Below are 25,688 nucleotides of genomic sequence, written 5' to 3' on the forward strand. Positions count from 1 at the left end.
AATGAGGCACCAGGCCGGCAGAGGCTTGGTGGGGACTGGGGCCCAGATCCGGTTTAGCCATTCCCTGCGCAGCCTCGCACTGACCCAGCCCCACTGTCCACCTCGCGGCAGTCACGCCACCACTCCGTACCAGGCCTGTGCTGGGCCGCTTCCAGCCCTCGGGCGGCGGGTTGGTGGGGGGAGGGGTGACCGCCCGCGCCCTCCGGGAGCTGGCCCTCGGCCAGCCCCGCCCCCTCCCGCCCCCCGCAGCGTCCAGCTGCAGCGGTGGCGGGGACCGTGCCCCTGGGACTCCGGGAGGAGGGGCGAGAGGACGACACCGGACCCCTTGCGCGCGCGCGCGCGCACACACACACACCTGCAGTCCAGGTGCGATCGCCTTCTCCCGACATCGCCCCCTCCACGGCGGCGGGGACAGCAGGCGGCTGGGGGTGGGGCCGGCCCGGAGGGGGCAGGGCGGGGGCGGAGCCGCTGCCGAGGGCCGGGCGGCCGGGCGGTGGCGCGCGGAGGACGCACGGGCGGCGGGACGCAGGGACGGCGGCGGGCGGCCGGAGCGCGCGAGGCGAGTAGGACCTGAGGTTGGGTCGGGGTTCGAGTCCGCTTCGGGGTTCGAGCGTGGTTCCCCATCCCACCCACCCCCAATCCCGGGGCGCGACCTCGCCGTTCTCTGCGAGCCGCTGCCTCCAACTCCACCGTCTAAGTCCAAACTTTTCGGACTTTGAATGTCTGGTTCCCCGCGTCTCTGTCCCCTCCCCGTCTTTGACTCCGTCCCTGGTTCTCTCCCCCGGCCGCATCCTCCTCCGTCTGTACTTCTCGCCCTGCCCCTTTCCCTCATCACTGCCCTCCTTCTGCCTCTTTCTCCCATCTCGGTCCTCCTGTTTATCTCTCTGCCCTCGCTCTGTCCCCCCTCGCCCTCCTCGGTGGCCGAGCCGAGCCAGGCCCCAGACGGCGGGAAGGCGTCCGGGCGTCCGGCCGGGCTGGGCCTCGGCCTGGCGGCTGGGCCCGCGTGGGGAGCGGCAGCTGTTTGCCATTAGCCCGGGACCCCGCAGGCCCCGCCCCCCCAGCACGGGGCGGGGCCACCCTTGCCCCCATCTTTGGGGCGGGGAGACCCCAGAGACGTCCGGGTTTGGCTGGAAGGGAGGGCTTCAGGGAGACCCCCGGGACGTTCGGGCCCACCGGGGACCCCGCGCCTCTTTCCGTGTCCCGTCTTGGAGTGTCCTGCCTCCCTTTTTCTCCATCTCTCCTACCCGGTGTTTCCTTTTCTGTATCCCTAGGGTCCCATACAGGGAGAGGGGCTTCAGCCGCCACACTCCCCACCTCCATCTGCTTTCTAGACTTGCAGTCATCCTAGCACATAGAGGGTGGTCAGATGACTGGAGACCCTCAGACCTCAGTCTCGGTGGGAAATGGGCAGAGGGATGTGGAGTTGGGGGTGAGGGTGGTGTGGCCCTGGCAGTGGGGAATCTGCCAAGCTTAGGTTCAAGTTCAGACCCGGCCACTAACTCCTGTGGTGACCCTGGGCAAGTCACTGAACATTTCTCTGCCTCTGAAACGGGGCAGTAACCGTGTGCCTGATGAGAATGTTGTGATCAAATCAGTGGCTGGGGGGATTATTACGGTTATTACTCTCATTCGCCCGCCGCTTTTCACCTCCAGGGTCCACCACGGGCTATTCGAATTCTTCTTGCCACCAGTCTCTCTCAGGTCTCCAGAAAATACTTTTGATCACTTCCTGGTGTGTAGGGGGTGAACCTCCAAACAGGTGAAAACTGAATTTCATACAATTGGTGACTGTGCTTCAGGCGTTGAAAGACAGACGTGGAGAGAGAGGGAGGGAGAAGTGGAGCGAGACCCAGACGGACGTGGAGAGACTCGGAGAGACAAGGAGAGACAAGGAGAGACGCAGAGAGACGTGGAGAGACTAAGCAAGAGGCGAGCAGGGTGTGAGACAAGGACAAGCTTGGCCGCCCCTGGAGCCCCAGCCCCGCCTTCATGCCTGGCAGGTGCCCCACCTGGCCAGTCCTCCCAGGTACCCACTGCCCTGGCACCCATAGACCAGGAAGGGTCCTCCTTGGTGGGATGGGCTGGGGCCTCTGGAGCAGGGCAGCTAGAGGTCAGACATCAGAAAGGACTGGCCAAGCTCAGGCTGAGTGTTGGGGACAAAGGGGTCCTGGCTGGCCTCCAGGGCTGAGGAGGGTTTAGTGAGAGGCTCTGATTGTCCCTCCCTCTCGCAGCCTCCAGGCACCCTCTCTTACTTCCTCCCCCCTCCCCCCCGCCCACCCCCATGACTTCCCTGGCCACCACCCGGCCTTCTATCCCAGCTGCGCCCCGGAGCCCGGAGCCCGACGCATCCTGGGGGGCAGGAAGTTCTCGTGTAGCCCAGCAGCGAAACTGTTTATTTTTAGAGAAAATTGTTTCCATAAAGAGGAAAGGCTTTGCTCCTTACTGCCTCCCCCCAACTTTCCCTACCCCCCTCCCACTCTGGCTGGCCTGACCCCGCTCTGCTTTGGGGTCCCCTACCCTGAGCCCCATCTCTCCTTGTGCCCCTGTGTCTCCGTGTTCTCAGATCCTTGCAGGAAGACTATCTCCCACTTAGTGCCGCAGTCCCCTGCCCACCTCAGCCTCCATCTGTCCCTGTAGCCAGCTTCTGGCCTGAGCTGAGAGGAGGGGTGCAGGAAGGGTGGGGCCTGTCGGGCTTGGGGCCCCCCAGCCCAGGGCCTTGTGGAGGCGGGGCTGTGGGAACAGCTGGAGCCTGTCCAGGGGCCGGACAGATGTGCGGGCGGCTGGGAGGTTTGGTTTCTTTGTTCCAGGCCGCAGGGATCCTCCCCCCGCACCAAACCCTTTCCAGAAGCCCAGCCGGGTGTGTTCCTATGCGTTGGGGGGAGGATTGGGAAGGGGACATTTGTGGGGGAGGGGTGGCCCCATCACCTCCTCCCTTCCCCTGCAGACTCCCCCTGACTTCAGGCTCCCATATCTGCTCTCCCCAGGTCCGCCTCAGCCCGCGCTGCAGGTGATCTGAGTCATAGGCCCCAGGTGACTCTTGAGGAACGTCTGCAGAAGAGAGGATGGCCCAAGTCCTGCACGTGCCGGCCCCCTTCCCAGGTCAGGGGACTCAGGAAGAAAGGGCCCTGCCTGGGTGTCTGGGGGAAGGATATGGCCCAGCCTCTGAGGGAGGGGGTGAGGGGAGGGGTGTTGAGGGTAGAGCACAGACAGGACAGCCCTGCCCTGAGGGCCTGAATGAGGGTTGGCTCTGCCTGGAGGGGCTGATGGGGCCGACAGTCTTTCAGGGAAAGGGGTGGGTCCAAGTAGAGAGATGGGGGAAGACATGGGTCCCCATCGGGGACTGTGGAGGGAGGAGGCACAGGCCTGCCCTGAGGGTTTCCAAGGGGGTGACCAGGCCTCGGGCCTTGCGCTGACACTGGAGTCACAGCTGAGCACCCAGTGGGCTCCCATCCCTTGGGCAAAGAGGCCCAGACCCTCCCCGGGACGTGAGTCTTCGCCCTAAGGAGGGGGCAGCCATGTTCAGAGGCCGTGGTCTTTCTTCATGCCCTAGGGACCCCCGGCCCAGCCTCCCCGCCCGCCTTCCCTGCCAGGGAGCCTGACCCACCATACTCCGTGGAGACGCCCTACGGCTACCGCCTGGACCTGGACTTCCTCAAGTACGTGGACGACATCGAGAAAGGCCACACGCTCCGGCGTGTGGCTGTGCAGCGCCGGCCCCGCCTCGGCTCGCTGCCCCGGGGTCCCGGCTCCTGGTGGACATCCACCGAGTCTCTGTGCTCTAATGCTAGCGGGGACAGCCGCCACTCGGCCTATTCCTACTGTGGCCGCGGCTTCTACCCGCAGTATGGCGCCCTGGAGACCCGAGCCGGCTTCAACCCGCGCGTGGAGCGCACACTGCTGGATGCCCGTCGCCGCCTGGAGGACCAGGCGGCTGCTCCCGCCGGCCTGGGCTCCCTGACCCCCAGCGCAGCAGGCTCCACGAGCTCCTTGGTGGGTGTGGGGCTGCCACCGCCGACCCCACGGGGCTCGGGACTGTCCACGCCTGTGCCTCCTAGCGCCGGGCACCTGGCCCATGTGCGGGAGCAGATGGCAGGTGCCCTGCGGAAGCTTCGGCAGCTGGAGGAGCAGGTGAAGCTGATCCCCGTGCTCCAGGTGAAGCTCTCCGTGCTACAGGAGGAGAAACGGCAGCTCACAGTCCAGCTCAAGAGCCAGAAGTTCCTGGGCCATCCCACGGGGGCCCGAGCCCGCAGCGAGCTCTGCCTGGACCTCCCAGAGCCCTCCGAGGACCCGGTGATGCTCGAGACCCGGAGCGTGGGCACCTGGGTCCGGGAGCGGGACTTGGGGGTGCCTGACGGGGAGGCAGCCCTTGCCGCCAAGGTTGCCGTGCTGGAGACCCAGCTCAAGAAAGCACTCCAAGAGCTGCAGGCAGCTCAGGCTCGGCAGGCTGACCCCCAGCCCCAGGCCCGGCCACCACCAGACAGCCCCATCCGCGTGGACACTGTCCGGGTGATAGAGGGCCCTCGGGAGGTGGAGGTGGTGGCCAGTACTGCCACTGGGGCCCCTGCACAGCGGGCCCAGAGTCTGGAGCCCTATGGGACAGGGCTGCGGTCCCTGGTGACATCTGGAGGGGTCGAGAGCCCTGCTGTGTTCCGGAGCCATGAGGTGGTAGAGACAGTGTTCCCAGCATCCACTGCGCCCACTGGCAACGTCCACCTGGTGAAGAAGATAAGCATCACGGAACGAAGCTGCGATAGGACTGCAGGTGAGCCATAGTGGATGGAGGGAGGATGGTGGAGAGGTCCTCTTTGTTCCTATGAATGCCAGGGTCTAGCCCCAGCTGCGGCCTTCCATCAGACCAACCACTCTGACTCTCAGAGCCTCTTTCTTCACCTGCAAAAAAGGGGACAGTTTGCCACTAATTCTGGGCTGTAGGGAGGCATGCAGAAAAATCGGTATCTGATTAAGTGTGCATTTTCACGTCTAGTACATTGTACGTATCCAGAAAACAGGAAGTATTTGAGAGAGGGTCCCTAAGACTGTTGATTTGTTGGGCCGAAAAGCCCACCCAATTTATTCAGTAAATAGCAGAAACCAATTTCAGACTAGCATAGGCAATGAAAAGGAAATGTATTACTCATGTAACTTAGTGACAGTTTCAGGTATAGCTGGATCTAGGTGCTTCAGTATCATCAAGGATCTTTAACTCTCTTCTCTGCACTTTGGGGTCTTCTTTCTCAGGTGAGTGAAAGTAGTCCCACCACTCCAGGCATCTGTCCTTCCATCTCAGTGGAAAGCGAGCCTCTCAGTCCAAATAGTGCCAATTAAAAAAATCCCACGGGTGCCCCTCATTGGCTGGTGGCAGTCTTGTGCCCGTCCCTGAGCCAATCATGGTGTCCCTCACTGCCCAACCCCAGATCTATGGGTAGAGGCATTCCACCCAAGTCCTGTGGCCTTTGAGGGAACAAAGGGGTGCCCCCCCTCCCAGAGGAAGTTCTGAGTCCTCATGCCAGGAAAGAGGATGTGGGATCTGCAATATGACAGCTGCCCCACCATTGCCACCCTTAGGCTCCTGGGAGAAGCTGTCGGAATGATTCATAATAATGACAGCTGTTCTTTATCAAGTGCTAGCCTGTTGCCAGGTGCTGTGGTAAGGGTTTCACTCGTGGAAGGCTGAAGAGTATGGGGTTTATACTCAAGCCACCTGCGTTCAGATTCTACTTCTTGATGTAGGGACTATGTGAAGTCCCTAGGTGAGGGACTTCACCTCTCTGGGCCTCAGCTTCCCTGTCTATAAAGTAATGTAGCGACAGTCGCCACCTCCAGGACTCTTTGGATTACTGGGCACAGTGACCCCTCAGTCCCTGCTCGTTGCTTCTTCTGTTGATAATTTTCAGGCCCATTCTACTTCTAGCTGGGGAAACTGAGGTTCAGGGAAAAGTTGTACTTGCCCTGGGTCACACAGTCAGGAAGCAGCTGAGCCAGGATCTAGACTAAGGTCAGCCTGAACCCACAGAGGGCTCAGAGGTACAGCTCAGGTCCTCATCCCAATCTCCAATGTCAGAGCCCCACAGCAGGACCCCGGGGCACAAGCTGGAGGGTGGGGACCCAGCTGTGTTTTCTTGCTTTTCCATGTTGTTCCTGGCCAGCTCCAAACACCACTCTTCTGTTCTGTATCCATCGCAAACACCCGGCCCTTTGACTCTGGCCCCCAGCCAAGGGCCCTGCCCAGCTCAGCCTTGGGATTTCTGAGAGGCAGCCTTCATTCCAGACATGCCGCCTCAGGCAGCAGTAGGACTCCCTACCTGCAGGACACCCAGGCATAGTGATGTTCCCGCTCTCTGCAGGCTGCTGCCCCCAAAGTTTTTCCATGTATCTCACTTAAGTCCTTGCTGCAGCCAGTCCCAGTCTCTGCTTTGCTGGGGCAGAGCTGGAGTGTGCTGGTTCATTTCAGTGTCATTGCATTCGGCAGACTTTTATCGAACGTTTGCTGTGTGCCACACTCTTCTACTCACTGGGGACGCAGCAGTGAAAAAGACAGAGGCTGTACGGGGCGCCTGGGTGGCTCAGTGGGTCAAAGCCTCTGCCTTCGGCTCTGGTCATGATCCCAGGGTCCTGGGATCGAGCCCCGAGTCTCTGCTTGGGAGGGGGCCTGCTTCCCCCTCTCTCTCTGCCTGCCTCTCTGCCTACTTGTGATCTCTATCAAATAAATAAATAAAATCTTAAAAAAAAAAAAAAAAAAAACAGAGGCTGTACGATAAGCAAGAGAAGCCCTGTAATAAATAAGAAGAAATCTCATTTCAGAGACAATGTGTCTGAAGGCAGATGAAGCAGGCTTACGGGCCAGGCAGCACTGGATGGGGTGGCGGCCTGGGCTCCAGTTCTGATTTCCCTGCTCCCTCTGTGCCCTTGAGCCAGTTACTTGACCTCCGTGTGCCTCATTTGCAAATCGGGGGTCATGACAGCCCAGTGTCACCAGATCAGCTCGAGGTATAATGCGTCTGTTTCTATCGCATGTTCCGTGTGGAATCAGGCTGTTGGCTCTTGGAGCCAAGATGTGAAAGAGAAGAGGCAGGCTGTTGGCACAGAGGTGGGAAGAAGAGTGTTCACAGCAGGGGCAAAAGGTCCTGAAGTGAGGAGGGGCTGGAGGCAATCAAGGTGTGGAAGCAGGTGGAATGGGATGAGGCCGGAGAAGTGAGGTCCAGAGGTGGTGGGGTATCAGAGATGGGTCCCGTAGGGCTTGTAGACTGGGGAGAAGCCCTGTAAAAAATGAAATTAGATACTACAGAACTTGACAAACGTTTGGACTGTGTTTAGGTTGGCCAGCTTGATGGGTAGATCCGGGAGTACTCCCTGGAGGAGGTGGCAAGAAAGCCTTCTCTGCCATCTAGAATTCCCTCACTGCCAAGGAAGGGCGGGGAGGGTGAGAAGCAGCCCTCCCCCTAGGCTGACAAGGGTGGGTCAGGCTGGGCGGGCAGAGGCCTGGAGGCCTCAGCAAGTCCTATCCCCCCACCTTCCAAAGACACCCCCAGCAGATCACTGGGAGAAGGGGCTGCTGGGCATGCCCATCCGTGGGGGCTCGGAGGCTTTGAAATGTACTTTGCTCCCATTCAAAACATATTCCTGTGACGGCAATTCATATTCTTTGTGGAAAGTTTGGGAAGTGACAGAAAAATCTGGAACACAAAGCAAAACCCCCATAAACCCACCACCGCCCAGACACAGCTGTTGTCAGCTCTTACTCTTTCCTTCCGAAATTTTTAATGCAGAAAATAATACGTATTTTTCAACAGCAACAGAGAACTGATGCTGATGGAGTGTGTTGTCCTGCGTTATTTAACTTTGAATAGCAGTTAGGCAGCCTCCCTAGGGGGTCTGGGCATTTTTAGATGCTCTTTTCATATTTTAGTTCACTTACCTCCCCCAAGCCACCTGGAGGCCAGGGTGGGTGGTATTTTCATCCCCATTTTAGGGATGAGGAAATGGAGGCCCAAGAGTGATTGCCCAGTGTTCCATGAAGCCAGTATTCAAACTTCGCCTTTGGTTTCTTGGATTTTTAACATGATCCCAAAGGCATTTCTTCTCATTAAAAATTGCTGGGATGCCGCATTTACTGGGCAGCCGCGGCGGTCATTATCATCTGTGTTACGCAGAAACCCCTCACATCTTCTGTTTTCTCTGGGAAGGCTACTGGAAAAGCTTTTTTTTTTTTTTTTAAGATTTTATTTATTTAATTGTCACAGAAAGAGAGACAGCACAAGTAGGGGGAGCATCAGGTAGAGGGAGAAGCAGGCTTCCTACTGAGCAAGGAGCCTGATGCGGGACTTGATCCCAGAACCCTGAGATGATGACCTGAGCCCAAGGCAGTTGCTAAACCAATTGAGCCACCCACGCGTTCCAAACCTTTTTTTTTTTTTTTTTTTTTAATTTATTGGGCACCTATGTGGCTCAGCCAATTAAGCATTGGCCTTTGACTCAGGTCTTGATCCCAGGGTCCTGGAATCAAGCCCGGAATCGGGCTCCCTGCAAAGCAGGGAGCTCACTTTCACTTCTCCCTCTCCCTCTGCCACTCCCCTTGCCTGTGCTCTCCCTCATTCTCTCTCAAATAAACAAATAAAATCTTAAAAAAAAAAAAAGATTTTATTTATTTATTTGACGGAGAGCACAAGCAGGGAGAGTGGCAGAGGGTGAGGGAGAAGCAGGCTCCCCGCTGAGCAAGGAGCCCCACGTGGGGCTCGATCCCATCATGACCTGAGCCCAAGGCAGACGCTTAACCAACTGAGCCACCCACTGGCCCCTGGAGGACCATTTCTGAGGCCCATGATTATTGCCAACTTGCTCTGTCCCCCTGTGGCCTCGCTCCCTTCCCACACTGAGTGGCTGAGTGGTTTACATTTTTAAGAATTTCATTCGGCCCAAAGGAGGCCCGAACCGAGTTCATTTAAATTCTTCAGCTCACAGCGACCAGCTCCCTCGGTCTGTGCACACCAGCTCTCTCGTTTTACTTGATTTTTTTTCTCCCTTCACCTTCCACCCTCAATACGGAGGGTCAGTAAATATTTTCAGCTCCGTGGGCTGCCTGATCTTTGTTGGAATGGCTCAATTCTGCTTGCTTCTTTTTTTTTTTTTTTATTGCCAAGAGCTTATTTTTTGCATATTTCATGTATGCATTTTAATGAGTTTAGTGCTTCAGTTCTGTGTAGCTCATAAGCCTGGACAATGTGTAAAGGAACAGACGTGGCTGTGTGAAATTCGGTCTCATGTAATTTTCACATGTCCCAGAGAGCATTCTTCTTTGTTTTTTTCCAACCATCAAAAATGCAGAAATGGTGCCCACGGTCTGTAGTTGGCCAACCCCTGCTCTCTGCCGTTCTCACTCCCCGCCCCCCCCCCACAGCCCGTGTACTATCATTCCTTGCAATCCACCTTCCAGAAGCTTATTTAGACATTTCAGTGTCCTTGAAAAATATGCTCTGTGCATGCTTGATTTCCTAAAATGGTATTGTGATTTCCGAAGGAAAAATCTTGCCGTTTCTTATTTTTTTTTCCTCTCTCTCTCTCTTTGTACACTCTTTTTGAACTCTCCACCCTGATGCTTCTACCTCGGGCTTGTTACTTGTTCTTTTTATTTTTTATTATTTATTTATTTTTAAAGATTTTATTTATTTATTTGACACACAGAGAGAGATCACAAGTAGGCAAGAGAGGCAGGACGAAGCAGGCTCCCTGCTGAGCAGAGAGCCCAATGCGGGGCTCAATCCCACAACCCTGAGATCGTGACCTGAGCAGAAAGCAGAGGCTTAACCCACTGAGCCCCCCAGGCTCCTGGGCTTGTCCCTTGTAACAATCGTGTAGCCTTCTGCCCTAGGTGCATGCTACGCTTTTCTTCTCCGTGCCCCCTCGGTGGGCACCTGGGTGACTTTCAGCTCCTCGCTGCCGTGAGCATTGACAGCGCTATCTGTACACGTCACCTCCCCTGGGGTTGCTGAATCACAGGGAATTCACCACTTCACTCCACGTTTTGTCTGATCCTTTCTGGGAAAGCTCTCCCTGTCCACACTCCCACCACCCACGCTCCCTGTCCACACTCCCACCACCCACGCTCCCTGTCCACACTCCCACCACCCACACTTGGATCCAAGGAGCCCATTTCCCCCACATACCCATCGGCATGAAGTTTTCTCTCATGTTTTGCCCATCGACACTGGCGCAGAGTGGTATCTCCTTGTTTTAATGTGCATTTCTTTGATTATTTTTGTTAAGATTTGGCATCACCATACATGTTTAATAAGATTCCTCTGCAAATCACTTACTTTTAGCCTTTGTCCGTTTTTCCTCGGGTGATTTTGAGAAGTTCTGGCATATTCTAGAATCAAGGTTGGCAACCACAGCCTTTGGGCCAAATCCAGCCCGTTGCATGTTTTTATAGGCTCCCAAGCTAAGAAGGGGTTTTTATGTTTTTAAATCGTTGAACAATATGAAAGGAATGACATTTTGTGACATGAGCACAATTATATGGAATTTAAATTTATCATGACTTGGCCACTCCCATTAATTTGCATACTGTCCAGGGCTACTTTTGCAACTGAGACCCTCTGGCTTCCATAATTGAGAATATTTATTGTCTGGTCCCTTACAGAAGAAGTTTATTGAGTCTCGTTCTAAAAGATAATCCCTTGGTCATTTTTGGCATTGTGAATATTGTCCTATAGTGTGTACTGTTCTGTCATTTAACTTTGTCTGTGAGGGTTGTTTTTCTGTTTCTGTTTTTGTTTTATCAAGTAGAAATCTTCATGTCGGATACAGTTAAACCCATCGTATTTTTCTTTTCTTCTTTAGTTAATTTTTGTTATTTTTTCCAGGTTTCATTGAGATGAAATTGGCATGTAGCATTGTACCCATTCAAGGTACACAAATAATGATTTCATATTTGTATATATTGCAAAGTGATGACCACGTAAGTTTAGTTAACATCTGTCAGCTCACAGAGTTTCCATGCTGGATAGGACATCCCTAGGATTTATTTATCTCATAACTGGAAATTTCTACCTTTTGACCCCCTTCTCCCATTTCCTCACCCCCCTGTCTCTGGAAACCACCACTCTGATCTCTGCATCTAGGAGTTTGGTTTTTTCCAGCTCTACATGTGAGTGAGATCATCTTGTATTTTTCATATGTAGTTTGAGTTTGGTTTGTTTTTAGGAAGAGTGAGCAGGGAGTAAGGAGATGGATAGAAAGAATTTTAAGTAGACTCCAGGACCGCATGATCCTGAGATCATGACCCCAGCCAAAGTCAAGAGTCAGACGCCTCACAGACTGAGCCATGGAGGTGCCCCATCTTTGAGGATTTTTTTTTTTCCAGACAGAGACCGTAAGTAGGCAGAGGGGCAGGGAGAGAGAGAAGAGGAAGCAAGCCCCCTGCCGAGCAGAGAGCCCAACCTGAGCCAAAGGCAGAAGCTTTAACCCACTGAGCCACCCAGGCGCTCCTCTTTGAGGGATTTTAGAAGGAATCTTCTCCCTCCTGAGGCCCCCCAATACTCTGTTACATTTTCATCCGGTAGCCACATTGATCCTTCAGAGTTTTTGCGTTAAGGTGTGAGGTAGGGATCCAGCTTGGTTTTTCTTGGGTCGAATCAGCTGCTTTTTCTCAGCGTCACACCCCAGAGGCCACCTTTCCCACCAATTTGTGGAAGCCCCTTTGTCTTAACCCCAGCTTCCCTTGGCTGGGGCCTGGGTCAGGCCTTTGCTCCTTTGGCACATTTCTTCCCTCTGCAGTGCCTGCTGTGTGGGCCCTTGTGGCTGTTTGGAATGGCTTACTCTCTCCTCAGTCAGCTTCCCCATCTTTGCCCTTTTGGGTAAAGTTGTCTTAGCTGGTCGTGGACTTCAGTTCTTCCGTGGAAACTGTGGTATCGCTTTGCCCCATTCCTTCGTGGAATGACACTAATAACCTGTGATCGGTTTTATTATTGTTATTGCTGTTTTAGCGTTGAGCATCTGACTTTGAACTCCTCGCACTAGAAGGAGCCGTCCAAGCTTTTCGAGACAAGGGCCTGCTTTTCCCTGGGGGCAGAAGGGGCTATGGTTTGCTCTATTTCTTTTTTTTTTTTCTTCCCCCTCCACTTTTAAAAAATCGTGGTAAAATACATATAACATTAAACTGAGCACGTGACCCACTTTCAAATGTCTTGTGGCATCAGTACATTCACGTTGTTGTGCAACTGTCACCAGCATCCGTCCCCAGAGCTTTTCCATCTTCCCAAACTGGAACTCTGTCCCCATTAAACACTGACTCCCCGCTCCCTCCCCCGGCTCCTGGTGCCCACCATCCACTTCCTGTCTCTGTGACGGACTCCTCTAAGGACCTCACATAAGTGGAGTCCTGCCTTGTTTGTCCTTTTGTGACTGGCTGCTTTCACTGCGCAGAATGCAGGACCTCGCAGGTATTGGAATTAAAGTCTGGAGTTCGGGGCCAATCACCCAGACCGGGAACTGGCCTGTGTGTCTCCTGACACAGCCCGCTTGGCCACAGAGTCATTTTGTTGGTTGGTTGGATGTGAATTTATTGACAGAGTTTAAAAAAGAAATCAGGAGAGTCACAGAAAAACCCCAGGGTGTGTCTGGTTCCCCCCAGGGGCTCGGGCTGCGGCTCTGGAAGCCAGCGGGAGCCCACCACGCCCTGGGCTGGGCGCCATGGACTGTCTGTGGCTGTGTCTCATCTGTTCTTCACGCTTTGCTTGTGCCGACTGTTGGCTCTCTCTGCTCTTAACTCCAGTGGTCATGGACTTGAGAAAGTCTTCACTGTGTCAAAAAAAAAAAAAAAAAAAAAAGGTGTAACTTTTAAAGGGAATTGAAAGGAACTTGTCCCCAGAGCCCATGGCCAAGGGTAGAAATGAGATGTCCTGGGTGAAGCAGGGACATGGAAGCCACATGTGGCCTGGGGGAACCTGAGGCAGGCTCTAAGATGGGGACAGCCACTCATGGTGGCGCCTCTGTTCCTGGCTCCAGGTTGGGGATCCTGTCCCTGCCACCCCCCGACTCCCACATGGGCAGTGAGCACCCTTGGGACACAGAGTCACCTTTGTCCTCTGCCCAACCTGAAAAAACCTGGGTGGTTTTTTCAAATTGTGGTAATGTGTACACATCATATAAAACTTACCATCTTAACCATTTTATTTTAATATCTTTATTTTTTTTTCAGCAGGCTCCATGCCCATCGTGGGGCTTGAACTCATGACCCTGAGATCAGGCATCACATACTCCACTGACTGAGCTGGCCAGGCACCCCTCCCCCATCTCAGAATTTTCAAGTGTCCTGTTCAGTGACACTAAGCACATTCACACTGTTGCGTGACCGTCCCCACCTTCCATTTCCAGAATATTTTCATCTTCCCAGACTGAAAATCTACCTGGGTGGGGTGGGTTTTTTGTTTGTTTTTTGAGATTTTATTTATTTATTAGAGAGAGAGAGAGTGCCAGCGTGCTCGCTCATGGGAGTGAGGTGGGAGGGGCAGAGGGAGAGAGAGAGACTCTGCACTGAGCGCGGATCCCACCCTGAGTCTCAATCCCATGACCCCCGAGATCATGATCAGAGCTGGAACCAAGAAAACGAGCCACCCAGGTGCCCCTACGGGCGGGGCTTTAATTTTTATTTTCTGAGGCCCTTGGGCAGGCTCAGTCAGTTAAGCGTCTGCCTTCGCTCAGGACATGATCCCAGGGTCCTGGGATCGACCCCGCAGCCAAGCCCCACATCCGGCTCCCTGCTCAGCTCTTCCCCTGCTCATGCTCTCCCTGGCTCACTTTCTCTCAACTAAATAAATAAAATCTTAAAAAACATTTGTTTCCTAATAACCGTTATTGTTTCTTTTTCCTGATAGTTACACTGTTACCAGCTTCCAAGTTTAGAAGGGAGCAGTGATATCTGTAACACAGCCTTGCTTTTGTTGAAATACTAATAAATCTTATGAAAGTAGTGCTTACAGTTCTCTTGAATTAACAAATGATCCTTGAGCACTATTGACGTTATAGGCATCGTTCTGAGCCTCCTTTCCCCCCCGACATTCTATCTTCAATCCGCACACCACCACTGTGATGGAGGACATGTCATTCTCCTGAGGCACAGAGAGGTTAAGCGCCTTACCTGAGGTCACACAGCTTGTTCATGGGAGAGTTGAGTCCCTACCATGACGGGGACTCTGATCAAACCTTGTTTCCAGACAGCACTCAGTGTGATGTGTGTGGGGGGAGGGGGGTGTTGGGCCACAAGCCAGGACTGTAGAGTCACAGTGTCCTCCCTGTCCCTGACCAGCTGCCAGTGCAGGCAAGAGACTGCTGTTGGAATCGGACTCTGCTGCTCATTCATTGGGTGACCTCAGACAACCTTCTGTGCCTCGGTTTCCTTTATAACAACAAGACTCTCGTGGGTGGGGAAGACTCGTGGAGGCACCCAAGCCTCAGCCCTCTGAGCGCCTGGCCCGGGGCGTGTGACCCCAAGGAGGCAGCTGTGACTGCGGGGCTTACCCACAATGAGCACCTCTCTTCCTGCCCCTGCAGGGCTCCCGCAGGCTCCAGCGGAGGCCTCCTCGTCACCCCCAGGGGTGGCGGCGACCCCTCCAGCACAGCCTGAGAAGAGCACGGGTGGAGGGGGCACCCGCGAGCCTGCTGACACAGAGCCCACCAGGCACGTGGCCTCGCACGGTTCAGAGGCGGTGGGGGGCGCAGGTGAGTGAGGGTGGCCGCGGGGGACGGGCCCGGAGGCTTGGGCACAGGGCCTGGCTTTGGGAGATTCTTACGCGCCCCCCCATCCTCCCCAGGCGAGCCCCCGGCAGGTGTGCGGTCCATTATGAAGCACAAAGAGGAGCCCGCAGACGCCGCGGCCCACCAAAGGAGCCTGCAGTTTGTGGGGGTCAATGGCGGGTGAGAGGACCCCCCACCCCCACCCCACGCTCTCACCCTTTCCTCAGCTTCTGCCCTCCTGTTTGTTCCTTGGTTTTTCATATCCAAGAACGCGCCCCGCTCTAGACCCCAGACATTGCTTCACTCCTTTAACCAAGGCACCGTAGGCAGTCGGGGACACTGAGGCACACGGGGCTGGATGCCTTGCTGGAGCTCACACGGCAACCAGGAGTCGGCCCCCAGTGGTCAGACTCCCAAGCCTGTGCAGTGGCTGCTGCTCTGTGCTGGTCCTCGTAAGGTGCCAGGCTCGGCTCCTTACTTAATGGAGCTCCGGGTCCAGTGGGGCCTCTGGCACTGGCGCACAGTTCAGCCCCGATGGGGATGGGGACGCTTGGAGGCCCGGGGCTGCTGGGGGAGGGAAGGAGCTAGCCAGCCGAGGGAAGAGTGGGGTTTGGGAGGGCAGTCCCGGTGGAGGGCACAGCCTGGAGGGCTGTCGGGGGAGGCAGCGGTGATATCCGTGAGAAGCAAAAGGTGTAGGAAGTGGTAGACAGGGACAGTCTGGGGACCTTGAATGCCAGACCCAAAGCTTAGACCTGGTCCAGAGGCAGCAAGAAGCACAAGAGGGACCCGTCTGCAGTGGGGTGAGGGTCTGGCATAGTGAGACCTGCATAAGGGGTCAAGGAATAGAAGGTGAGAGCAGTACTTCTCCCCCTCCCACCCCAAGCACGGTCGCAGTCCTAGCTAGTGTTTATGGAGTATTTACTGTGCGCCAGGCCCTGTGAGGCTCATGCGGCTGTTACCTATTTAACAGTTGGGGAAACCAAGGTGCAGAGAGGTCAAGGGCTCAGAGCCCATGTCCTTTCCCACATGCAGTGTCTCCTCACTCTGCCCATGCTTCCATCCCAGATACGAGTCCTCATCTGAGGACTCCAGCACGGCAGAGAACTTCTCAGACAACGAGAGCACAGAGAACGAGGCCCCAGAGCCAGCGGAGAGGGTCCCAAGTGTGGCCGAAGCCCCGAAGCTCAGGCCCTCGGGGACAGCAGTGGCCAAGAGCAGCCAGGAGGAGCGCCAGCCGTCTCTGGAGAGTCATCAGTTGCCCGGGGTGGAGGGAGCGGCAGGAGCGAGTGCAGAAGAGGAGATCCGGTCAGTTTTCTGGGTGGGAGGGACTCGGATGGGGTGAAGTGGGTGACCTTTGCCTCAGATCTCACCATTCGTGCCCTCTGAGGGAATCTCCTATCAGTCATGCACACCTTAGTCTGAATTAGCGAACCAACACTTTCTCCTTCTGGCCATCAGAAGGTCTGCAGGCTTTGATAAAGGGCCTGATGTGGGTAGTTTGGACTGTTGGAGTTAGAATTGAAGGGGCAGACAAAGTTTGTCCTTAAGCCACTCACTGTCTTTGGGACATAGGCCCCACTTGCCCATCCCGTTGGTGTCTTTTCTCCCCCTGGTGAAAAATCTGCCCTCGGGCCAAGATTTTTCTACCCATCACTGCCTGCTTGGAATAAACGTTAGCCTGCGTGTCCACTTTCTCTTAGGATATATTGGGGTCACCTGGGAGGCCAAGGTGAGCACTCCGGAAGTAAACTTCTCTCTTATCTGCCCCTGACAGGATGGAGCTAAGCCCCGACCTCATCTCCGCCTGCCTGGCCCTGGAAAAGTACCTGGAGAACCCCAATGCCCTCACTGAGCGGGAGCTGGTATGACGGGGCCCTGGGCCTAGGGCCCCCTCCTTCCCTTCCCCCCCCCCCACTGCAGCTTCTCAGCCACAGTATCTCCCTGCGCCGGCCTCATAGGGACTCCAGAATCCAAGCTGAGAGCTCGGAAAGGGGTGGGGGGTTGGTGCTGGAGTCAGGCCCTGGAGAGGGGCCGGGGCGGCAGGAGGAGCCGGAGGATGGTTGTCTGCCAGCATCCTGACCTCCGGTTCCTGTTGTTTTGGGGGCTTGAGGGAAGGCGCTGCCACATGTCTCTTTCCGGGGGCCTGTACTTGCCTTTGAAGACCAGGATGGAGATGTTCACGCCTTCCCTGGGGGCACAGCTGGGTCTTTGGTGCCTGGAGTCCCTTTAGAGTCTTTGTCTGGGAGGGGGCTGGGGGTGACTCTGCGGAGGGCTTCCCCCGCTTCTCCTGGAGGCTGTGGCTCAGGGTGGGGGTGTCCACACCCACCCTCCCTGCCCGGGGCTTTGTCACGGGTGGGGGGCAGTGGGGAGCAGGCTGCAGCCCTCTCATGCCCCTCCCCCCCCACACCGTGGCCAGAAAGTGGCCTACACCACGGTGCTGCAGGAGTGGCTGCGCCTGGCCTGCCGCAGCGACGCCCACCCCGAGCTCGTGCGGCGCCACCTGGTCACCTTCCGGGCCATGTCCGCGCGCCTGCTGGACTACGTGGTCAACATTGCCGACAGCAACGGCAACACGGCGCTGCACTACTCTGTGTCCCATGCCAACTTCCCCGTGGTGCGGCAGCTGCTGGACAGCGGTGAGTGCGGGGGGGCAGCAGGACAAGGGGCCCCTGGGGCGGCTGGGCTGGATGCTCCCCCCACCTGGATGGTCTGATGGTGGAGGTCAGGCTGCCCTCTTGAGGAGCACACCAGCCTCCCAGTCTGATGGGGCAGACGCTCTCCTCCCAGTCTGATGGGGGAGATGCTGCCATCCCAGTCTGGTGGAGGAGACGCTATCCTCCCAGTCTGTTGGGGGAGACGCAATCCTCTCTACCCATAGCCCCAGCATACTGAAAAACGCACACATGGCCTTAGGAACAACATGTACACCTTTCAGGTTCCTTCCTCCCCCCAAGAACCCCTGTGTGATGAAGGTGACACTGCTGGAGCCCTGGTCTGAGAGAAGGGCATAGCCTCCCATCTGGGACTTAAAAGTACACGGTCCTCAAACAGGCAGGGAGAACTCTGCCCTTCCCTGGTCTAACAGGGAAGACACAGCCTCCCAAACTGATGAAGGAGGCCGAGCCCACAATCTGCTGGAGAAAATATAGGCCACGCTGAAGGAGACTGGCTCTTCCAGACCAGTAGAGGAGAACAACCCCTATGATTAGCCCTAAACCTGGGTACCAGTGGCAATGTCTCCAGGCTGATGGACCAGACACAGTCTCCCCCTTAGAAGTCCCTCCTCTAATGGGCAGTGTGGCCAGAGGTGGAGACACTGGGGCAGAATGGGGCTCTCAACCTGAGAGGAGGGAGGAATCTGGCCACTGATGGGGGAGATGCTGCTTGGTTCTCATGGGCGCCCCCCCCCCAGTTTTGGGGTCTGAGGTCCCGTGTCCTCCTTGCCATCCCCCCCAGGTGTGTGCCAGGTGGACAAACAGAACCGTGCTGGCTACAGCCCCATCATGCTCACTGCTCTGGCCACCCTGAAGACCCAGGATGACCTTGAGACGGTCCTGCAGCTCTTCCGTCATGGAAACGTCAATGCCAAAGCCAGCCAGGTACAAGCCCTCCATACTGAGGACCCAGGCAGCCCTTCCTGCTCACTGAGTCCGGGCTGTGCACCAAGCCCACACGTGATCTTATTCCGTGCCCTGGGAGAGAATCCCTGCTCCACAGACAGGTGCGCCAAGGCTCAGAAAGGCACCCATTTTCTCATGGCCAGACTAGAATAGGTGGGATTTGAACCTTGATGGTCTAGCTTTAGAAACCCATTCTTTTTTTTTTTTTTTTTTAAGATTTTATTTATTTATCTGACAGACAAAGATCACAAGTAGGCAGAGGCAGGAAGGGAGAGAGGAGGAAGCAGGCTCCCCGCTGAGCAGAGAGCCCAATACGGGGCTCGATCCCAAGACCCTGGGACCACGGACCTGAGCCGAAGGCAGAGGCTTTAACCCACTGAGCCACCCAGGCACCCCAGAAACCCATTCTTTTTTTTTTAAGATGTTATTTATTTATTTGACAGAAAGAGCATAAGCATGGGGAGCGTCAGAGGGAGAGAGGAGAGAGAGAAGCAGACTCCCCACTGAGCAGGAACCCCCAATGCGGGACTCGATCCTGGGACTCAGGATCATGACCTGAGCTGAAGGCAGGTGTTTAACCAACAGAGCCACCCAGGTGCACCCCCATTGCTGGCTTTTCTATTGATTTAGTTCCTTAATTAAAAACAATTTCAATAGTTTATTTTAACTGAGGTGAGATATACATAAGATTATCCATTTAGGGGCACCTCTGCCTCGGTTGGTAGAGCATGTGACTCTTGCTTTTGGGGTCCTAAGTTTGAGCCCCATGTTGGGAGTGGAGTTTACTTAAAAAAACTTTTTTAAGGGGCACCTGGGTGCTTAGTTGGTTAAGTGTCTGCCTTCCTCTCAGGTCATGATCCCAGGGTCCTGGGATCGAGTCCCAAGTTGGGCTTCCTGCTCAGCAGGGAGTCTGCTTCTCTCTTTTCCCCTCCCCCTGCTTATGCTCTCCTTCTCTCCCTCTCTCTAAAATATAAATAAAATCTTAATTAAAAAAACTTTTTTAAAAAAAGATTTTGTTTATTTATTTGACACAGAGAGTGAGATCACAAGTAGGCAGAGAGGCAGGCAGAGAGAGAGGGAAGCAGGCTCCCTGCTGAGCAGAGAGCCCAATGCGGGGCTCGATCCCAGGACCCTGAGATCATGACCTGAGCTGACGGCAGAGGCTTTAACCCACTGAGCCATCCAGGCGCCCCCAGATTTTTTTTAAAAAACAGGGTGCTGGGTGGCTCAGTCAGTGAAGCGTCAGACTCTAGTTTCGGCTCCAGTTGTGATCTCAGGTCATGAGATCGAGCGCTGCGTCAGACTTGTCAGACTCGGGGCTGGGCGTGGAGCCTGTTGAAAATGGTCTCTCCCTCTGCAGCCCCCTGCCCTGCACAGGAAGGCACTCATTTTTTTCTCTCTCTCTCAAAATAGTAATAATAATAATTTTTTAAAAGATTATCCTTTTTAAAGTATACGATTTAGTGGCATTTAGTACATTAACAGTGTTGTTCAACCATCATCTTTGTTGACTTCTAGAACATTCCTATCACCCAAACAGATGCACTGGGCCATTAGCACTGACTTCCCATTCCCCCTCCACCTGCTCCTGGCAGCCACCAGTCTGTTTTCGCTCTCTCTAGATTTGCCAATTCCGGATATTTTACATAAATAGGATCACGTGGTATGGGTTCTTTTGTGTCTGGCTTTTCTTCCAGCAAGCATAATATTTCCAGGGTCCACCCGTGGTGCCGTGAGCATCAGTTCTTCATTCTCTTCTAAGGCTGAATAATATTCTGTAGTTTGTTTTTCCATTCATCCGCTAATGAACGTTGATTTAATTTTTATTGACATTCATGTGACATACAGAAAACTGTACAAGTCTTAGCTCAATAAATGTGTACATCTATATTGACACCTGGGAGCAAGGAAATTGGGGATGGGAGTGGGTAGGCAAGTAGCACCTCCCCAAAGAGGAAACATTTAAGACCAGATGTGAGGGATGAGAAGGAGACAGCAGGAGGAGGAGGGACCAGCAGGTGCAAAGGCCCAGTGGTGGGAGGGATTGTTTGAGATCTAGAAGGAGGCCAACAAGTGGAGATACCATTACCATCACAGTACTTGGGAGTAATGGAAGGTTTCAGAGCAACGGTGTCCTGCCTTGGGGCCCCGCATGGTCTATATACCTGTTCCTTGCCCTGCCTAGGCGGGGCAGACAGCCCTGATGCTGGCGGTCAGCCACGGGCGGGTGGACGTGGTCAGGGCTCTCCTGGCCTGTGAAGCGGACGTCAACGTGCAGGATGACGACGGCTCCACAGCCCTCATGTGCGCCTGTGAGCACGGCCACAAGGAAATCACGGGGCTCCTGCTGGCTACACCCAGCTGTGACATTGCACTCACTGACCGTGTGAGTTCCCTGCCCAAGGCGCTCCAGGGAGGGCGGGAGCACCGTGCGGGGCCTCGTCATAGCAGTGGATGCTTTGCAGGACGGGAGCACGGCTTTGATGGTGGCCTTGGATGCCGGGCAGAGTGAAATCGCGTCTATGCTCTACTCCCGCATGAACATCAAGTGCTCAGTGAGTGTCAACATGGGCAGGGCAGTGGGGAGTGGGGGGCGCTCTGGGAGGGGACGGACGGTTAGGAAGGGCTGGTGCTGTTTAGGGCCCATGCTTATTGAACGTTCCTCTTGCCCCCGTGAGGAAATAAGGCATGGACAGCTGAGAGTATGTAGCAGTATTTGAACCTGGACCTGTCTGGTTCCATTTGAGACCTGTCCACTCACTTGAGAAATATTTACAGAGCACCCACTGCATGATAGACCCTGGGAGCCACAGCCCTGAACCAAAGAGGAAACTGTTTTGGCCCCCCACAGAGCAGGTATCAAACCCCCACAGAGCAGGTATCATAGCAAGATACAAATACACAGATTTAAAAAATATGTGTGTGTGTGTGTGTGTGTGTGTGTGTATTTACAGATCAATATATCATACCAGGTGACAGTAACTGCTGGGAAAAAAATCTGAAATAGGACAGGAGGGGACATTGAGAGATGGGGGGCTACTGAGGACTTGGGGGAGTGAATTGTGTGTCTGTCCAGGCAGAAGGAGCAGCCAGGGCAAAGGTCCTGAGGCGGGAGCACGCTTGAGGTGTTTGAGGAGCATCAAACACAGTGGGGGGAGATGAGAGCAAGGAGGTGACACCATGACTACAGGCCCTTGTGGGCTGCCGTGAGGACTTTGGCTTTTCCTCGAATCAGTGTATTCAAGGCCTTGGGATGTCTCACTGTAAAGAAACCTAACTCATGTCTAACTGGGCATTTCTCTTATTTGAGCACAGAAATCAGGGTCTTTGACAAATGATGCCTGTTGGTGGGGGGGACCTGAGTGACGCGGTTGGTTAGGCATCTGCCTTCGGCTCCCAGGATCCTGGGATCCAGTCCTATGTCAGGCTCCTTGTTTGGCGGGAAGCCTGCTTCTCCCTCTGCCTGCCACTCCCCCGCTTGTGTGCTCGCTCTCTGACAAATAAATAAAATCTTAAAAAAAAAAAATGATGTCTGGTAGCAGAACATTTTCTGGAAGCCTAACAGGAGGATAATTTTGGTCCTTGCTGTATCATAAGTGCCTAATGGAGGAGAGAGCCATTCCAGTCTGAAGAGGGAGACAGGGGCACTCCTCGTAGGTCTCTAAAGCAGTATCCTTGTCTGATCTTGTCTGATGGAGGAGACAAGCTCTTCTAGTCTGATGGACAGCATTCTAGGTGCCTCTCAGCCATGATGTCCTAAACCATACACGAGAGCCTGATTCAGCTGCTTAAAGTATAGTTACCCTTTCCAGTTTTCAGGTGGGGAAGCAGAGGCTTAGAATGATCACGTCCCCAGCCCAGAGTCTCACAGATAGGAAGGGGTGAAGGCCCCGGGGGCCATCTGTCTCCAGACCTTGGGCAGGAAACTCACTGTTCCTACCTCCTCACTCCTCCTTGCATTCGCCCTGGCCTCCCTGCGGCACATCTAAGCTGCGGCTTGAAGGTGACATGGTGGGTATTGATTATAGTGACCCCCCAAACGGTCCAGGAGAGTCAGGGTCACTGAGATAAGCCTTCCATCATCCACGTGACTTCCAGGTTCTTACTGAGGCTCTAGGTCTCCCCAGCTTCGTTCCCCAGGGTGTTGGGACACCTGGGGCTCAGTTGCAGTACTGAGGGCATCACCTGGGGTGCAGTTCAGCCTCAGTTTCTTCAACTGGAAGACGGGGTGATCGGACCAGGTGAGGAGCTGTTGTCTGATGTGTGGTCCCGCTTCCAGGGACTCCTGAGGGACAGACCCCAGTCCTCCATCGTTGTCCACCTAGACCACTGCTGTTGCCTTCACCCAGGCTGCCTCCTTCAGTCTGTACTCCCCCCAGCAAGCAGGGGTCACTGTGAACACCCGAGTTAGGGTACAACCCTCCTCGGCTCACAGCCCTGTGTGGCTGTCACCCTAATTGGAGAAAAAGCCAGTCATCCCCAGAGCCCACCAAGCCCTGTACAAACACCCTCACCTCCTCCTCTACTCTCTTCCTCTGCCCCTTGTTCAGTCTGCTCAGTCTCTCCGCTGCTGCTGCCTCAGGGCCTTTGCACTTGCTGTTTCCGCTGCCGGAAAGCCCCACCTCACTCAGCTCAGAAGGCCCCCTGCCTGGACTACCCGCTCTCCATTCTCATTCCCTCTCTGTCCTTTATCTGTGATGAAAATCGTCCTCAGCCTCCATGCCCTTCGCTCAACATCCCCTCCTTAAGGCTGGGGGGACCAAGTTCTCCTGTTCACTCACCTCAGCCCCAGGGCCAGCCAACCTAGTTGGCACCTTGCAGGCCCTGGAAATGATGTCGAACAAGAATTCTGCTTCTTGTTTCAGATTGCCCCAATGTCTGATGACGAAAGTCCTGCATCATCCTCGGCTGAAGAGTAACCAGGAGGGAGGCCAGAGGCAGCGCCGCTCAGGGCCAGCCAGCCCCAGAGCCAACCGTCCCTCGACCTTCGTCGCTTGTCTCCTTCCTCACCAGCCCCCAGAGAGACCTATCAAGGCCCACGTCTCAAAGGCAAGTGGGTTCTTCTTCTGCTTCCCAGGAGGAGCCCTCGACAGCAGCAAGACTGCAGCCCAAAGAGGGTTTTTCCTGGTATGCCAGTTCAAAGCCGCCGCAGCGCAGACTGAAGCGAAATTCTTCCATAAATTGGCGCCAGTGGCCGATGCCGGGGCGTGGGTTTATGAAGAACAGGGAGAACAATCAACTGGCAATTATGGACGGAGCAGGGTGAAAGGGAAAATCCTGTATTTTTGAGTCATTATCAGGGGAGGGGAGGAAATCATATTCCTTGTTGCCAAATTTGAAAGTCACTGGAATCGCATATTTTCATTTTAATCCTGAATGTTGCTATGCACGGGTCACGTCTGGAGTGCCTTAACGCGCCCCCTCCCCCATCCCACCCCACATTTAATTGTCTGCCGTATAATAGTGTTTTGTCCGCTCCCCCCAGACCGCTTTCTTGGGAGAATTTCCTTCTGGTCTCTTCGCAAAACAGATTCTGTCCTTGTCACTCAGGGCAGGAAGCTGAGTCCTTCCTTCTGCTTTCAAGTAAGAGGGCTCAGGACCCAGCAGCCGAGATGTGTGAGCCGTGGACACCGATAAAATCACCCAGAAACCAATCCCCTCCCTGCGTGGAGGCCCTGCCACATATTAATTTTCCTCGAAAATCCTGCAGGCCTGGGGATGCAGGAAATGAATCGGGTTTCCAGAGCAGCTGCTGAGTCCCTGGACTTAGAACCCTGGTAACAGGGCCGCCCTCTGGCTCCCCAGACCCCAGAATTTCTCTCGTCAAAGGGCGGGGGGGGGGGGTGGACAGAGCATGCGCACGCTGTCCAAGCGGAGGGCAAGCTGCGAAAACTCCCATGTGTGCACAATTACAAGTTGGCTGCCCCCGAGGGCTCCCAGCGCACACTTAAAGAGACAGGGCTTTGCCGAAAACCAAACAAGGACCGGCTGGAGGTTTTTGTTTTGGGGGCTTTTTTAAACAACCTACAGGCTTTCCGGAGCTGCCTGGCACAGAGCCTGCTGGAAATAGGGCTCGCCAGACACACGCAGTTTCCTCCATGGCCTGTTCTGCCCCCCAGAATCTTAACATCATTTTCTTTCCAGTTCCTTTTGTGAACCAAAAAACAAACAAACAAAAAAAACCCACGGTAGGGGATAGCTTCAGAACCTTGAGAAGTGCCTTATGACAGGGAGTTGAGGTCCCCAGCTCATAGGGGTCCCGTCCTCTCTCGGCCGGGTCTCTGCGCTCAGCCGCCAGTGACGGAGCCAAACCACAGCCCTGAGTGCTCGCGTTCATTCAGTAAAGCGGGGCGCTGGCTGCTCTCTAGAAAGGGGGGTTTCTTGGCTTGATGGACTCTGGCTTGCTTTGATTGTGACTGAAGGGAGGTACTGGACACAAAAGAGCTTGGAAGGTCGAAGGGTTGCGTGTGCGCATGCGCGCGCATGTAAGCCAGAGAGGGCACAAAACCAGAGCGGACCGGGGACGACTGGGGGCGGCTTTGAAAAGTGGTACCAGAGTTGTGTGCCTGTGTATCTGGCCCCAGAGCCAGCAGTGAGGTTTATTTTAAGCTCCTGGAAGCTGCTCATTGACAATCCCCAGCCGCCACCCCCCCCCACCCCCAGATAAGTCCGCATTTATCTCTGCTTTCCCCTCCCCTGCTGGTGGGGCTTAGTGTGCTCCAGGAAGGTCCCGCCCCCACCCCCGTGCTCTTCTCACATGTATTCATGACCTTTAACTTCACTTTTCTGACCACGGTACGTCCATAAAGACAGTATTACACTTAAATGAAGTATTCCTTTTTGTAATCGTGTTGTAGAAGGTAAAGGAATTTAATAAAGCTATCTTATGATACCGTCCACGCGGCAGCCTGTGGTCTTTGTCTCGCTGTACTCCTCTTGAAGCTTCTAGATTGATTGATTGATTGATTGATTTTAAGATCGTATTTGTTTGTCAAAGAGAGCACAAGCAGGAGAAGCTGCAGGCAGAGGGAGAAGCAGGCTTCCCCGCTGAACGAGGAGCCCCACGTGGGACTCATGCCAGAACCCTGGGATCCTGACCTGAGCCAAAGGCAGACCCTTCACCGACTGAGCCACTCAAGTGCCTCTCAAATAGATCTCTTTTTGGAAAATGGACTGATTTGGGGACGCCTGGGTGGCTCAGTGGTAAAGCGTCTGGATGGGTTTCAGCTCAGGTGGCCATCTCAGGGTCATGGGATGGAGTCTTGTGTCCAGCTCTGCGCCCAGCTAAGAGTCGGCCTGGGATTCTCTCTCTCCTTCTGCCCCTCCCCCCACCCACAG

The 25,688-nt window shown here is 54.8% G+C and overlaps 2 protein-coding genes across 4 annotated transcripts; both read left to right on the plus strand.

The window, feature by feature from the left end:
• The first annotated feature begins 1 nt into the window (after window position 1).
• LOC125107740 (uncharacterized) lies at window positions 2–3,016 on the plus strand. The gene is made up of 5 exons (XM_047743151.1): window positions 2–133; window positions 250–366; window positions 568–1,396; window positions 1,800–2,026; window positions 2,945–3,016. The coding sequence occupies exons 1-5, from the start codon at window positions 2–4 to the stop codon at window positions 3,014–3,016; spliced, it is 1,377 nt and encodes a 458-aa protein (XP_047599107.1).
• On the plus strand, window positions 497–25,247 carry KANK2 (KN motif and ankyrin repeat domains 2). 3 transcript variants are annotated; one of them, XM_047702084.1, is made up of 13 exons: window positions 497–563; window positions 2,985–3,099; window positions 3,551–4,762; window positions 7,019–7,087; window positions 14,548–14,715; window positions 14,808–14,910; window positions 15,796–16,035; window positions 16,505–16,592; window positions 17,147–17,366; window positions 18,187–18,329; window positions 20,536–20,736; window positions 20,816–20,905; window positions 23,216–25,247. In XM_047702084.1, the coding sequence occupies exons 2-13, from the start codon at window positions 3,063–3,065 to the stop codon at window positions 23,267–23,269; spliced, it is 2,625 nt and encodes an 874-aa protein (XP_047558040.1). In that variant the 5' UTR covers window positions 497–563; window positions 2,985–3,062; the 3' UTR covers window positions 23,270–25,247. The 3 variants fall into 3 exon arrangements, with proteins under 3 accessions (XP_047558040.1, XP_047558030.1, XP_047558048.1); XM_047702074.1 differs by lacking the exon at window positions 497–563 and adding an exon at window positions 1,889–2,026; XM_047702092.1 differs by lacking the exons at window positions 497–563; window positions 7,019–7,087 and adding an exon at window positions 1,889–2,026.
• Window positions 25,248–25,688: the final 441 nt, after the last annotated feature.

The sequence above is a fragment of the Lutra lutra genome, chromosome 1, assembly GCF_902655055.1.
Source record: "Lutra lutra chromosome 1, mLutLut1.2, whole genome shotgun sequence".
Classification (NCBI taxonomy): Eukaryota; Metazoa; Chordata; class Mammalia; order Carnivora; family Mustelidae; genus Lutra; species Lutra lutra.